The 16,656-nt window shown below is 43.3% G+C and overlaps 1 protein-coding gene across 3 annotated transcripts in view; it reads right to left on the reverse strand.

Moving 5' to 3' along the window:
• Nucleotides 1–16,656, reverse strand: part of COL4A2 (collagen type IV alpha 2 chain) — a 426,713-nt gene that overhangs the window by 28,061 nt on the left and 381,996 nt on the right. For all 3 annotated transcript variants that reach the window (XM_033949645.1, XM_033949646.1, XM_033949644.1), the window contains exons 38-42: nt 14,560–14,667; nt 11,944–12,015; nt 9,954–10,079; nt 7,746–7,862; nt 2,320–2,481 (exon numbers count right to left, since the gene is read on the reverse strand). In XM_033949645.1, coding sequence (XP_033805536.1) covers nt 2,320–2,481; nt 7,746–7,862; nt 9,954–10,079; nt 11,944–12,015; nt 14,560–14,667 — 585 coding nt within the window. The remainder of the gene's footprint in view (nt 1–2,319; nt 2,482–7,745; nt 7,863–9,953; nt 10,080–11,943; nt 12,016–14,559; nt 14,668–16,656) is intronic.

Consider the following 16,656-nt stretch of genomic DNA (forward strand, 5'->3'; position numbering starts at 1 on the left):
TGCTCATTTCAGCTTGTAATTTGCTGAGGTGATTCATCCCTTTTCAGAATAGTGGGGTTAAGACTTGTTTTGTAGTATGTGGGTGTGAAATAAAGAGCAGGGTACCAAAGTGTTGGCGGGGGTTTGGAGAGGTTGTAACCCTATGGAATGCTATATTGCAACCTGTTCTGACTCTCTGGAGAGGACGGGATATAAAACTAACTAACTAACTAAATACCAGGTCTACGAGCACCTTCTCGCTAGGGAACAGCACAGAGTGGTAAAGTGATAGTGTATGATGTGTAAGAGGGAGAGGATTTATATTCTGGGAAACAGGGGACTATTTAGCCAACTGAGTTTCCCAATTATTTCATGGCTACATTCTATAGCGTTAGTCTCGATAGGATAATTTGCCTTCAAGAAAACATCCAGAGAATAATCAAAAATTCTGATATGCCTGCATAACAAGCTTGGAAAATTGCTTTTTCTCCCCCTTCCCTGTCAACATGGTTAAAAGTTGGCAGCACTGAGACAAAGTTAGACATGTAGGGAATATCATTTTGATAGTTCTAAATGTTCTTCGAAGTGCTGGCCCAAATTTTCATATAAGAAACCTGCAGGGAGTCTACCTTTGCAAATTAGTTTGCAGGTCTATAAATAGAAAGTATTCATGGGTCTCAAAGTTCCTTGCAGAGTTGGATCATTGCCCTTCTCTGTGTAAGGAATCAGGGATCAAAATGGAGTATTTTTGGACTAGAGACAAAATCAAGTTTTATGGCAGTTTCATAGAGAACTGAGGTTTATCTAGATTTTCCAAACTGTGCAGACGAATTCATGAAAGAAATCTTCCAGATCTGGTAATCATATTCCCAAATTCAAAACACCTGCCTTCATTCTCCGGTCATTTGCAGTTTAAATCCTTATTTATGTCCTTATAAACTGCATACAAACTGAATATTCACTGCAAATATTTTCTGTGTGTAGTAATTTTCTTGACACTTTCACTTGTATAGGATTAATAAAACATCAAAATCTGATTTTAAAAAAACATTCAGTTTCTACAGCTGAACTGAATTTGTCATTTGCACTAAAATGAAGTCAATAACTGGTTAAATCAAAGATGCATTGAAATTCTATAATGTCGATCATTGTGGAAAGGTGTTAAACTGGCCTTATACATTTCCCCTTGATCTAGATTTGCTGCCGATATCTACAAAGTGAATTTGGTTCTTTTTGCCTGACTGATCTAAAGATAGATGAGCCAAACAAATAATTTGGTTTTACTTAAGGCCCAGAGAAGCTTCTATGCATTTCCTCTCTATCAAGCTAACATACAGAAATGGATAGCTGGATTCTATTTGGGAAACATTGGAAAATGGTCTGGAACTTGGTTCTATCAATTATTTTCAAACCAGAGCAGAGATGTTCTGATTAAGAAGGGGATCACAAACAGATTTGAGAAGGTTATTATACCGCTGTACCAGGCCCATGGTACGCCTCTACCTGGAATACTGTGTCCAGCACTGGTCACCGTACATGAAGAAGGACACAGTACTACTCGAAAGGGTCCAGAGAAGAGCAACTAAAATGGTTAAGGGGCTGGAGGAGTTGCCGTACAGTGAGAGATTAGAGAAACTGGGCCTCTTCTCCCTTGAAAAGAGGAGACTGAGAGGGGACATGATCGAAAAATTCAAGATAATGATGGGAATAGACTTAGTAGATAAAGACAGCTTGTTCACCCTCTCCAAGGAAGAGAGAATGAGAGGGCACTCTATAAAGTTAAAAGGGGATAGATTCTGTACAAACGTAAGGAAGTTTTTCTTCACCCAGAGAGTGGTAGAAAACTGGAACGCTCTTCCGGAGGCTGTTATAGGGGAAAATACCCTCCAGGGATTCAAGACAAAGTTAGACAAGTTCCTGCTGAGCCAGACGTTCGCAGGTAAGCGAACTGCTGGGCACGATGGATCACTGGTCTGACTTAGAAGCGTCAATTCTTATGTTTCTATCCCTCCCTTCCAGACAGCCTTCAGGGAAAAGGAAGGGAGGGGATGAGTGAGTTTGGGTAGAGCAGAGAACAGTCACTCTACTCTCTAATCCAGCTTCTGGTCTACTTCCTCCCTCAACTACACAGTTCCATTTCCTCTTTATCTACAAATTATGCCCTGGAAAAGGGAGGTAATGAAAGGGTAAGATATATAAAAGTATCTCTGTAATGTGAGCAGAATGGAGTGTGAATTGGAAAAAATACATTTTTTTCTCCTAGCCTGATTGTTTTCTGGGTCCCCGATACCCCTTACAGGTGTTAAAATGTCTAACAAAAATTATTATTTTAAGGTTTACCTTTAATGCCAGTGAATCCAGAAATACCAGATGAACCTTGAAATCCAGTGTCTCCCCTAATTCCTTTGGGACCTGTTTCTCCAGATACACCAATTTGTCCTACATCACCTTTAACTCCTGGTATAGAGGAAAATCCAGGTTTACCCTGAGGTCCTGGATCACCTAAAATCCAAAATGTATTTCATTAAAGGATAGTCAGGATATATAAGACAACACAAACTTGTATTTCAATTGTTCTTTTTAGAATGAATACATGGATAGTCTATGTAATGGTATAAGTATGGCAATTTATGTGACTAAGTACTTTGAAAATGAGCCCCGTTTCTACCAATATGGGGTAAAAAAGGAGCCAGTCTTTCCTTCATGTTCAGCAATAGCTTCCACCTGATGGTGCTGGTTCCATTCAGGTGTCAACGCTCAAACATAACCTTGCCAGCGTTCTTCTGTTTTTCTAAATTTTTTGATTGAAATAGCAGTTTGTAGAAAACAAGAGATTTTAATCACTTACTACTAGTTTCAGGATTAAAATACTAAGTACAATAAAATTTATATAATAAAATCATAGAGAAACTGTGGGGAAACAAAACATGAAATATAGTTGTTTGGAAATATGATGCTTAATTCAGCTTTAAATGAAACTGCGCTTACCAGTTCATTCATTGCTGCTTTAAGAAATATAGGCCCATTCAAAATTAAACAGTGAGGCCCTGATTCTAGCCTAGCCAATTTGCTCACAAAAGTTAATTTTTTAAAATTGGCTTAAATGGTGTGATAATTTAAAATTTCAATTAAAAAACCAATTAAATACATCAATTACAGTCCTATGCGGAAATCAGCACAGTGCCTACCGACACCTAAACTGAGGTGCCTACCCAAAAAGTAGGTGTGGTTAGGGGCAGAGAATAGGTGTGTATAACTTAGGCATTGGTAGGCGTCTTTGTAAGGTGCCGGTAAATTAGGCCAGGAAAACCCTGGCCAAATATACAGGCGCCTAACATTATGGCGCCAACTGGTGTTTAAGGCTTGGATGCACTAAGGATAATCACTAACACCGACTGGCTCACTGTTGGCCGATTCTCTGGCCGATTGTGGACGAGCGACTGATGCACAACCGAATTGTCATGCAAATGATTTCAGCAGAGGCTCGCCCTAATCTCATCTGATCGATTGCTGTGAGAGCGATTTAAATGCATCTACAGAATATTCCTGTTGGTTCCTGTTGCAATGTATGCATGCGCCTGTTGTATGTCAGTCATAGCTGTGGTGTATTTGTACGCATCATACCTGCACGTCATCGGTGTGCATCGAAGGCATCAGCTGCAAAGCATTGTTGTCGTAAAATGCAATATAAAGAATGCCGTCAATATAAGAAAGCTGTTGGACAGTGCTATTCTAAGGAGCTGTTGAAAGGAGTTTGAAGGAGCTATTGAAAACTGTTGGACGGTGCAGTTGTAAAAGTGAGCAGTGAGGCGACGCTCTTACTTTTCTGTCCTTGTTTTCTGTTTACCGCTTTTTTCTTATTGGTTTTGGTAAGTACAGTATAGGCTAGATGCCCCCTGAAAACTTATGCAGATCATGAGCATCTGTAACACACGCAGATTTGTTGTCTAAACCGCAGGGCCTTAAAAATCAGCTTACAACCACCGTCCATTTTGCACATGATGCACCAAAATTCGTGTCCAGTGAAGGCCACAGTACACGCAGTTAACACAGGTGGTTAACAAACGCTGGTATTTCTTGCGCTTTTATACAGTACTAGTCTTTAAGCCCGTTACATTAACGGGTGCTAGAATATATGTATGTCTGTCTTTCTTTCTTTCTGTCTCACTCCCTGCCCTTGTGTCTTTCTTCTTTTCTTTCTGTCTCCCTCCCTCCTATTATTTGTCTTTCTTTCTATTTGTCTCTCTTTCTGCCCCCTATGCAGCATTTATCTCCCCTTGTCTACTTTCCTGTACAGTAGCCATATCAGCATTCCCTCCTCCTCCATTTCCTTGTGCATAAGCATTTCCCCCCTCCCTACTTCCCTGTGCAGCATTTTCCTCCCTTGGGTGCTAGAATATATGTGTGTGTCTGTCTTTATTTCTTTCTCTCTCTGTCTCCTTAGCCACTTTTTCCTGTCCATTCTCCCTTCTTTTTACCTCCCCTGTGTCCACCACCACCCCTTCACTGCTCTGCCCCTTATCCAGCAGCAGCCCTTCTCCCTTTGTTTTACCTCCCCCCTGTCCATCATCACCTCTTCCTGCTCCCTCTGTCCAGCAGTAGGTCTCCCTTCATTTCCACCACCACCCACCCACCCCACCCCCATCCATCAGCATCTCTTCCTGCTCCCCCTGTCCAGCAGTAGGCCTCCCTTCATTTTTTCCCCCTGTCCATCAGCACCTCTTCCTGCTCCCCCTGTCCAGCATTAGGCCTCCCTTTATTTCCCCCCCTGTCCACCACCACCCATTTAAGCTCCCCTTATCCAGCAGCAGTCCTTCTCCCTTTGTTTTACCTCCCCCCTGTCCATCAGCACCTCTTCCTGCTCCCTCTGTCCAGCAGTAGGCCTCCCTTCATTTCCCCCCCCCTGTCCATCAGCACCTCTTCCTGCTCCCCCTGTCCAACAGTAGGCCTCCCTTCCTTTTTCTCCCCCTGTCCATCATCACCTCTTCCTGCTCCCATTCAAGCAGCCTGTGCAGCAGTCTTCACATGCTGCTTCGGGTTCTTCTACTGCCCTGATTTACTCTGGCACGTCCCTGATGACATCATCAGAGACGCGGCAGAGCAAATCAGGGCAGTAGAAGTGCCTGAAGCAGCTTGTGAAGACTGCTGCTTAAATCGCCGGGTAGGTAGTCGGGTCAGCGGCAAGGGAAGGGTGGTGAGCGGCAAAGGACTCTCTGAGAGGGGGGGGGGCAAATGCGCTGTGTTGGGGGGAAGGGTAGGCAGACGCGGGGACCGGGTTGCGCGTTTTCACAGCTTCTGTGGTGCCTGAGCTGCAGGAGAGGGAGCGGGTTGTACGTGGCGGGGGAGGCCCCGACTTCCCGAGCTGCAGCTTCTTCGTCGTTGAAAGTCGCCGCCGCCGCAGCTCCTGTCTCGCAGCTGTGTAATTTTTTTTATTTTTATTTGAAAGCCGCCGCTGGGGCCGCGCGCGGTCCGGCCTGTGGAGGCGATTGGCTGGTGACGTGCAACCCGCGCATGCGCACTAAAAAAAACGGGACATCTCAGGGAACACGATTTTTTTAGTGCGCATGCGCGTCTACCATTTTATTATATTAGATAGCAATCCCATGATGCCTTGCGCTTTCTCGTGCCTTAAGCACGTAGCAGACAATGCGATGCCGTGATGTCATATACACGCGGCCATCGAAGCCATAGGGAAGGGGGGGGTGATGTTGCAGTTCATTATGGGTAGCATAAATGAGGGTGCTATAGTGCTAGCTCTACTTGATATCTTTTGGAAAGAAAATAATTGTTGGTGCCTCTTATTCCGCCGCCATCCCTTATATATTTTATTGTGCACGCTGATAATGGGCCTGCATAAAACATGCCTCTAGCATGCGCTTTAAACACATGCGCTCACAATGCGAATACGATACAAGCATACAACACACGCATAAATTCCACTACATATCTATATTTGTTTTTATAGTATAACTTCGATACAGATTCTAATACTTTCAGGGCTGAATAGTCGGCAAGGATCATGAGTGACTGGTCTTCACCAATCGCTCTAATTTCGATAATTAAACCCAATCACTATTTATTCTGCTGGCAGAAGTAATTTTGTGCATAGATCGCTTGCCTAGTTTGCATGGCATTTCAATACTAATCCCCTCATTTGCATGCTTGGACCGGAGAATGAGTGATCGCTCGGAGAAACATACGGCCAGCAGTTTTGTGCATTGGGTCAGGAAATCCGATCGATCGCAAAACCAGTCAAACTGGCTTAGCGACGATCGTTAAGTTTAATGCATCCCCTAGTAAGCTGAGTTAGGTGCGCTAGGCATGATTCTACAAATGATGCCTAGCAGTTGATTGACAACCACGTCAAATGGTGCCTAGGAGTTAGGTGCTGCTAGGCGCAGTTTATAGAATCAGCCCCTGAGTGTATAAAGAAACAAAAATGTTACCAGCACTAAATATTCTTGCCTACAAAATAGTTACTTGCATTTAGAAAATATGTAAAGACTAATGTAGATTAATTTAATAGTGAGGATTGATGATATACTCTTAGTTTTACTATTCTGGGTATTTTATTGCTCTGTCTTTTATTGTATTTACATATTTTGTTGAAGTTTTTATTTTTGTTGACGCTCCCTTGACATAGTTATACTTGGGTTTATTTACAGATGCTATTTTTATTATTGGTTGTGTTTTTACTTATGTTTATATACATTATTATTTGATACATTTTGTTGTTCATCACTTTGACTATATTTTGTAGAGAAGTGGGCTAAAATAATTGCACACATCGGGGGTGCTCAATGTCAGTCCTCAAAATCTGCAACCCAGTTGGGATTTCAGGATTTCCACAATGAATATGCATGAGATCTATTTGCATACAATGGTGGCAGTACATGCAAACAGATCTCATGCGTATTTACTGGGGAAATGCAACTGGGTTGTGGATCTTGAGGATCAACATTGAGCAACCCTGGCATACATAAACAACAATTCCATATGCATTTCCGTAAGTTCAAGTGAGCAGCATTGACAAGACCTTGACATCTATTCTTTACTGATGCATGTAAATTTGCTGGTAGATATTGCAATGTATAGATTTTTCAGCCCACCGGGACAGACAGGGAAAAATGCTTGAGTGCCAAATTCATGTGTAAACCATTCTGAGCTCCCTGGGGAGAACGGTATAGAAAATTGAATAAATGGAGACTTCTGCTAAGTAATACACCATTTTGCACGCATAACAGTAGCCAACCATAGCTAGCTACAGGGACGTTGTTTGCTTTCAGGCTACCAGGTATCATGTAAAAAATAGGCTCTTTTTAGCAAACGCCCCTATGGCTGGTGAGTTTTTCATATACAGTACTCCCCCGAAATCTTCGGGGGTTTCATTCCAGGACCCCCCGCAAATTTTGAAAAACCGTAAATGTGTTTTTTAGGCTGGAGAGGCAGGAGAGGGCAGCTGGAGCACCAGCGGGTGAAGGAAATCACTCGCGGTCTGCTCCGACCGCCTCTTCCTGTATTAAAGTCGGGCTACACCAATCAGGAGCTGCTTTGATATGCAACTCCTGATTGGTGTAGCCCGACTTCACTACAGGAAGAGGCGGTCAGAGCAGACCGCGAATGACCGGGTCCTCGATTCGTGAACCGCAAATTCGCGGGGGAACTCTGCATTTCCTTTTATTTCGAACCTGCTTCCATTTCATTTACATAAGCGTTCAACGGAAACGTATTCCTGTGTACTTGATATTATAGCAGCACTACTTTACCTGGCAAGCCTTGAGACCCCGAGAATCCCATATCACCAGGGACTCCAGATCGGTTAGAAGATCCAGGAGATCCGGGAATACCATTGAACCCAGGTTGTCCAACTGTGCCTTGTTTACCTTTTAGAAAAACACACACCACAAAACATGCTGTCTTGTTAAAATGTTTATTTTATTTTTCCTCTAACTCTACTTTTCACTTCTCTATTACCCTCCAGGTACTTTAGTTAGATTGTGAGCCTTCGGGACAGTAAGGGAATTTTTCAAGTACCTTTCTTATTTCTAATCTTAATGTATATTTTCTGTAAACCGCTTAGAACCTAACGGATGTAGCGGTATATAAGAAATAAATTACATTACATTACATATTAATGGGTTCAACCGTATATGTTTATATACTTGTACTCTTTTTTTATATGGATGTTTTGATGAAAACTATGCACCTATTCTGCTAAGAACAAGTTAATTTGGATTGATGGAATAAAAGTGCTTCACATAAAGAGATACATAAACACACACCATCCCATGCATTTCTTTTAGAAATGTGCCAATTCCCCCCCTCCACTCACACTCTACATCAATCACAACCTTCAGAAAGTGGAAAGTATTTTTCCTTAGGAACTTATCGTCACACATTTAGTAGAACTAGATCTATCCATTTCAGTGTTATAAGCGGGGGACACATATACAAACCATATGCATTTCTTATTGGAAAACTGCCAATTCTGATCCCTCCTGTACCTACCCTTAAAAGTTTCATCTATGTCACTCTGAGCTCCAGAAAATCTTGCTGCTCCCACATTTAGATTTAAATGAAAACCCACTCAAATAGGACTTGGACCATCCTTGTTCTCGTTAATGTTCGGTTCTTTGGAGGGTGGAGGTAAGGAGTCAGAAAATAAGTGCTACAGAGTGACTTTCTACTGTTTCTGGCGGGGAATTGCCGAGGGAGCAAAGGAGCACATAAGAACATAAGCAGTGCCTCCGCCGGGTCAGACCACAGGCCCATCTCGCCCAGCAGTCCGCTCCCGCGGCGGCCCAAAACAGGTCAAGACCTGTCTGAATCATCAGAAGGGGCTCCCTTGCCACCTTGGTTTCCCATTTAAGTCCTGCCATCCTATCGAAGTCCTAGCCCTCCGGTCTTGCACATGCACGACCAGGTTAGTTTATACTCATTACCTGATTAACTTCCTATACTTGTGTTACATCCCAGCTCCTCCCTCAGTATCCCACGATCCCTTTATCCCTCAGGAATCCATCCAATCCCTGTTTGAATCCCTGTACTGTACTCTGCCTGATCACTTCCTCCGGTAGCGCATTCCAAGTGTCCACGACCCTTTGGGTGAAAAAAAACTTCCTTGCATTTGTTTTGAACCTATCTCCCTTCAGTTTCTCAGAATGCCCCCTCGTACCTGTTGTCCCCTTCAGTCTGAAGAATCTGTCCCTATCCACCTTCTCTATGCCCCTCATGATCTTGAAGGTCTCTATCATATCTCCCCTGAGCCTCCTTTTCTCCAGAGAGAAGAGCCCCAGCCTATCCAGCCTCTCGGCGTATCCTTTTATCATTATATTTCTACAACTCTTTTACGAAGCCGTTTAGTGCGGGCCGCTGCGGTAACGGCCCTGAAGCCCAGAGATTTAAAGGGCTTTGGGGCTGTTGCTGCGCGGCTTTGTAAAACAGGCCCTAAGTTTTTAATAAGACATATGGGACTTTGAGAAAAGGAAAAGAAACATATTTTAATGCTTTGAAATAATTCACAAGTACCCTCTTTCTATGCCTTTGGGACGAACAGCATTTTTAGCATTAATATCACAATTTAAAAGAGTTTTTAAGTTGTATAAAAAAACAATGCATTTCCTTGTCCAGTAACACATGTGCTAGTCATAAGAACATAAGAATAGCTTTACTGGTTCAGGCTAATGGTCCATCTAGCCCAGTAGTCCATCCTCACGGTGGCCAATCCAGGTCACTAGTACCTGGCAAAACCTAAATAGTAGCACATCATGACACCTATATATCATAAAAATCAATACTTCATTTGCCTTTTTTGTGTCCACCTTCCTTCAGGGACCTGCAGGACAAAGACATTAGCCGGCATGGTGGCTACTTTCCTGACCAGTGTGCTCAACCCCTACTAATGAGCACCATATCATAATAAATTGTTAATAAATTAACATTATGGACAACAAATGCTGTTTTTCATAACTGACCTGGATCTCCCCTAGTTCCCTTTAGACCCGTAGTACCAGGGAATCCAGGCACGGCACTGTGTTCTCCCGCATCACCCCTCTGGCCTGGGCTACCAGGGAAACCTTGCGTTCCAAATACATCTGTGCCTATTTTGGAGAGAAAACATTCAGCTAGTCGATTGCACAGCAAAATATGGCATTCCCCAACTGAAAGAAACTGCATAGTGCAGGGGTTTCAAAGTCCCTCTTTGAGGGCCACAATCCAGTTGGGTTTTCTGGATTTCCTCAATGAATTTGTATGAGATCTATGTGCATGCACTGCTTTCAATCCATATTCATTGGGGAAATCCTGAAAACCCGACTGGATTGTAGCCCTCAAGGAGGGACTTTGAGATCCCTGCACTACTACTATTAATTATTTCTAGAGCGTTACCAGACGTACGCAGCGCTGTACAGATTCACCAATGAGAGACTCTGATTGAAAGAGCTTTCAATTTAAACCAGGGGTGTCAAAGTCCCTCCTCAAGAGCCGCAATCCAGTTGGGTTTTCAGGATTTCCCCCAATGAATATGCATGAGATCTATTTGCATGCACTGCTTTCATTGTATGCTAATAGATCTCATGCATATTCACTGGAGAAATCCTGAAAACCCGACTGGATTGCGGCCCTCAAGGAGGGACTTTGAGATCCCTGGTATAGTGGGTATGCTTCTCAATTATAGAAAGCTGGGTGCCAAAATTTCCAACTAGCGCACAAATTTGGGTGGGCAATTTATAGAATAAGGTCAGTTGTATGCATAACTTAAAGCCACTTAGCAGCTAATTATTGGCTATGGTTGCTGTTAATTGGACTAATTGGCAGTTATGTGTGTAACTGCCTTTATTCAGTATTCTATATGAAGCACGCTCAAATTCCAGAGTGCGCAACTCCAAGGGAGGGCATAGACCTATGAGAGGCATAAGTCGGTTGGGAGTGTGTCAGGCATTTTGGTGTGTGGGTTATAAAATACTAGCATTATCTGCATACAGTTGGCTAGCCTTTGCATCAGCCATTCAGATGACATAAGTGCTCACTCCTAAAGCTGAGCATGTAAATGGCAAGTTCGCTAGTATTCTATAACAGCCGTTCTGCACTCAGCTGCCATTACAGAATGCATACTTAGCACGGCTCATTCCAGCACTTAACTATAGGCGATCTATGGAGAATTGCTCCTGAGGTGTATAAACTGCTTTGTTCTAACTTGCAGTTAGAAAGACAGTACAGTGGTACCTTGGATTACGAGCATAATCCGTTCCAGGAGCATGCTCGTAATCCAAAATACTTGTTCATCAAAGCGAGTTTCCCCATAGGAAATAATGGAAACTTGCTTTGATACGTTCCCCCCTCCACAAGAACCGGCATTGCTCCCTCCGAAAGCCCCCTTGCGATCCAGCAAATCCCCCCTGCGGTTCGGCACCCCCCCTGCCCCGATCCGGCACCCCCCCAAAGCGATCCTGCACCCCCCCCGCTGCGATTGGGCACCCCCCCCCGCCGCTTCTTACAGTCATCTGGGCACCGGCACCGGCATGTCCTGTGCTTGGTGCCGGTGCCCGAAGATCGACCTCCTCTTCTGCTGGGCCTTGAGCATCTGCGCATGCTCAAGGCCTGCGAGTTCACGTTCTGATGTGAACTTGCAGGCCTTGAGCATGCGCAGATGCTCAAGGCCCAGCAGAAGAGAAGGCTGATCTTTGGGAACCAGCACCCAGCACAGGACATGCCGGTGCCCAGATGACTATAAGAAGCGGCGGGGGGGGGGGGGGGTGCCCAATCGCAATGGGGGGGTTGCCCAATCGAGTCGGGGGGGGGGGGCGTGCCGGATCGCGGGGGGGGGGGTGCCGGATTGCGGGGGGGCTGCTCATAAATTGAGCCATGCTCGGTTTATGAGGCGCCAATTTTGCAAACGTTTTGCTCGTTTTGCAAAACACTCGCAAAAAGAGGTACCACTGTATATCAACAAATAAAAGAAATTACCAACTAATCCTGGAAATCCTTTAGTGCCCGGTGAACCATCCGATCCACTAGTCCCTCTGAGTCCGGGAAAACCTGTCAAGTAAGTTACGTGCTTGAGTGGCATAAGTACAACAGCATCTTCAACAATAATATAAACAAAGAGATCTACTACAAGAAAAGAAGATAAGCGCTAACAAAAAAAAAGAGAAATTGATAACAGAGTATGCCTATCGGCTATATCGAGATAGTCTATTACTCTATTGGGAGTTAAAGTGAGCTGGGTTTTCTAAAAGGGCAGAGTTAGGATGGGGGAAATTAGGTGCTTTGCACCGATTCTCAGCTCCAGCCTCTGTCTTAGAGTGCAAGTTTATAATAGGCTACCTAACTTCTGTGGCAAGTATGTATAGAAATTGCACCATTTTTCAAAGGGAAAGATTTGCATATTTTTTCTTTGAATATTACCTCATGGAAAGTACATACACACACCACTTGCATATATCAGCATTTGCAAGCATACTTTATAGAATACAATATCATTCCCCCACCCCAATCCCTAGAACGCCTCAGCTCGGGTTAGGTCAACTTAACTGCATACAAAGTATATACACACACACAGGGCAGGATTAACCAATAGGCCAAGTAGGCACGTGCCTAGGGCCCGAAATAGTCAGGGGGGCCCGATGAAGGAGGGCATCAACATTGTTTTTTACAAACGGCGATGGGCCCGTCCAGCATCGATTGGCAATGCGCCCCCCCCCCTCGATGGAAAGTAAAACAAGCAAACAACGCGGGTAAGAAAGGCAACGGGTGCTGCTTGCCCAAAGCTTCCCTCTGACGTAGCTTCCTGTTTCTGCCTGGGCGCATGGTGGGGTGGGGCGGAGCAGGGGGCCCAGTGTACTTGTGTGCCTAGGGGCCTTAGACGAATTAATCTTGCCCTGCACATACATTTATAGTTCTACAGTTTGGGCAGTTTTATAAAAGTGTAAATGTGTGTGTATATTCTTTGTATGCAGTTAAGTTGACCTAACCCAAGCTGAGGCGTTCCAGGGATTGGGGTGGGGGATGATATTGTATTTTATAAAGTATGCTTGCAAATGCAAGTGGTAAGTGCTGATATATGCAAGTGGCAAGTGGTAAGCATCCTGTGTCTCGGTGCCTTTCTTTAGGCACTATTTACTGAATCTATCCATATGCTTATGGCTGCTGCCAGTAGGACTTGGAGAATTCCTGATGGAATTAGGGAAAGGGATGCTGGAAATGGCATTGGTGGGTAGGGAAGGCAGGTAGAGTTGCCTATAGGTCCCCACCCTGACTTCTGACCTTGTGAATAAATGGTCAAAAGGTCTTTGACCTATATATGAGCATTTATAGTAAGTTCTCAATAAAGCAATTGTAGAGAGAGCAGGACCACAAATGTAACAAAAAATTTGTCCAACTAACTTGGGGAGCTAGCTGAACAAATGTTCAGGGTTGAAATTCTCATGCAGTTTTTTGGATATACAGTAAAACCTTGGTTTACGAGCATAATTTGTTCCGAAAACATGCTTGTAATCCAAAAAACTCATATATCAAAGCAAATTTCCCCATAAGAAATAATGGAAACTCAGACGATTTGTTCCACAACCCAAAAATACTATACGTACTCGTATTGCAAGACCTCGCTCATTTAGAACAGTCACTACACTCCTGCAGCATCAGAGAGAGAAGAACCATCAGCTCTGTTGTGATGATGTGACGCGTGTATACCGTATGTACTCGTATTGCAAGACATTGCTTGTATATCAAGTTAAAATTTAATCAAATGTTTTGCTTGTCTTGCAAAACGCTTGCAAACCAAGTTACTTGCAACCCAAGGTTTTACTGTGCTGTATTTTGTGGTGGTAAATCATTCAGCATATAAAATTTGCCTTCATAAAAAGGAAGAGGATGGAGGTGTTCCTGGGGTGTGATAAAATTTTATGTTCTCAGCACTGGATGGCTAGTTATGTGCATAAATTTGGTTAGGCTAGAACAGTGATTCCCAATCCTGACCTGGAGGACCTCCAGCTAGTCAGGTTTTCAGGATATCCCTAATGAATATGCATGAAAGAGATTTTCATGAAATGAAGATGATAGGAATGCAGATCTGCCCCAAGCATATTCATTAGGGCTATCCCAAAAACCCAACTGGCTAGTGATCCTCCAGGACAGGGTTGGGGACCACTGAGCTATAAGACTGTTCTAAAGTTAGGTAGATAACTTCATCCAGAAATATTTAGCAGCAGAGTTACCCAAATGAGTCCTGGTGAATATCTGGATAAAGTTTACCTTTATAATTTTATCTACTTAACCTTTTCTGCTTGCTGGTATACTGAACATTGACATCAAAGTTGTTTGTTTTAATTTTTGCTATAATACTTGCATTTTCACTTTAGAGCAGGGGTCTCAAAGTCCCTTCTCGAGGGCCGCAATCCAGTCGGGTTTTCAGGATTTCCCCAATGAATATGCATGAGATCTATGTGCATGCACTGCTTTCAATGCCTATTCATTGGGGAAATCCTGAAAACCCGGCTGGATTGCGGCCCTCAAGGAGGGAATTTGAGATCCCTGCTTTAGAGAAACTATATTTGATAAAGATCATGTATTCAATTTTTTTACCTGGTTGACCCGGTACTCCTCTCTGCCCAACAGATCCTTTTTCACCTGATATTCCATGAGTACCTGATTGGCCTTGTAATCCAGGCGCACCTATCAGTCCTGGAAGACCTGTGGGGACAAAATATACTTAATTCAAAATGTCTACGAGAACAAACACAATATCAAACTGGATTTAGTTGTCACCATCAACAGTTGAGATTTCGTTCTGCCAGGGGTTGTGCATTTTGCCTCCACAGCATTTCCGGCAGGCCTAGGAATTAAGCCCAACTCCATCCGCCTGGCAGTGCACAGCCTTGCAACTGAACCAGTGAGATGGTTTGGGTTTCTTAAAACTCTTTCCAATCCACAGGAATACTGGAAAGAACTTATGCAAAAGCTGTCAAAAATATCTGCCTGTCTGGGCAGGGGCAAAATAGCTCTTCAAAAATATAATGGAATGGGACCAAATTTGACATGGAAGAAAAGACACTGTTTGAAAATGAATCAGAATAAGAATTCCAGAGAAATAAGAGTATACTTTCTAATTATGACCGGGATAGCCATGCAAATGGTGACTCGTAATTGGAAAAATTATAACTGAGGTTTGAAGATGTGAAAGTCTCAGGGCAACAATACCCATAGCAGAAGCACTTCATGCCATTTGGAAAACAAGTTACTTGAACTATGTACATTCCACATGCCTTCCTTTTGCCCACTAGTTAACAAAGCTATGTAATGTTCTCTTGAGGGTGAATGACTGAAAACTCCTTCATCTTTTACAAGTACATTTCCACAAACAGGTGGTAAAAAGTTATGTGAATGGTTAGCATAGCGTTCTGAAAAAAACTCTCTCCTAAAAGACTCCAATGTCTGAACAACTCTCCCTAGAGGCACCTAACAGTGCTAATTGAAGCTTTTGGTCCTTTTGATAGCGGATTTAACCACTATAGAATGAGGAAGCTGTTTCTCGAATATTGAAGCCTTCTGAAACTCTGTACAGAAAGTCAATTTTCTTGTTTATAGGCTGAATAGAGAGGAGGATCTCCAACATTCTCAAATGTATGTCAATGAGAATTCTGTGAGCAGGTTCAGTCACAGTCTTCTTGGATGGAGTGAAGAATATCCAGTATTTCTATTCTGAGTGTCTCCTCCATCTCTGTCTTAAATGGAACACCATTTTTCTAAAAATGTTAAGGAGAGTTCCTTAGGTGGAGACTTTCTCTGTTTATGTGATAGAGATGGACATGATGGCAAACCAGTTAAAACCTCCTTTCTCATTAGTCAGAATCCCAGGAGCACTGTTTAAGACCTTGAAAAATACTCTGAAAGAGATATCTAGGTCGCTACCTATCTCAATCTAGGTAAACTGGTGTAAATGGATTTTAATGAGATGTTCTCCAATGTCTTGGTGAAGCTTCCTTCCTCTCCCCTCCCCAATGTACTAGAGAAGAACATAGTGCAGCAGACATTGCACCTGATACCTTCAAAGGTCTAGTTGTCAGTGTCACCCTTCCAGGCTGTGCATAGTTCTTAAGGACTGACTGATCTCTTCATGAACTACCATCAATGATGTTGAAACTGCAGCATCACATTGAGCAAAGAAACACATCAGTTGCTTACTGAATTCCCTCAAAGATTGCTGATGTCAAAGGTGCAGGGACCATGGAAGGAATAGCCACATCCTCCTAAGTCACTTGGGGTGTACTAGAGGTATGATCCTGGCCCTGAGAGGCTGTTGCAATTCCTCTGACTCCCAAGAGGATAAGTGGACCTCATGGTGGGGGTGTTTTAAGCATATTTGTGATCTTGGTGCCCTGATGATCTTGATGTCACATTCTGATGAGGAGTGATGACAAAGCACACTGGCAAAGCACACTAGCTTCACCTGTTTGACATCATGAGCCTTCAACATCAATGAAAACTAGGACAAATTCTTCCTTTCTTTTTGTGAGTCAGATGCTCAACGTTGAGGGCAATTAATGCACCCCCAATGCCGATGCATCCCCAAGGTCTGATGAGAATCCACAGAGATTGATACCTCTGATGCTGGTTGGTGGACTTGTCAAAAATTCATTCAAACTGTTTCTCTCAACCAAGAAGACCTCTCTGACATCTATA

This window comes from Geotrypetes seraphini, chromosome 6 (assembly GCF_902459505.1).
Source record: "Geotrypetes seraphini chromosome 6, aGeoSer1.1, whole genome shotgun sequence".
Classification (NCBI taxonomy): domain Eukaryota; kingdom Metazoa; phylum Chordata; class Amphibia; order Gymnophiona; family Dermophiidae; genus Geotrypetes; species Geotrypetes seraphini.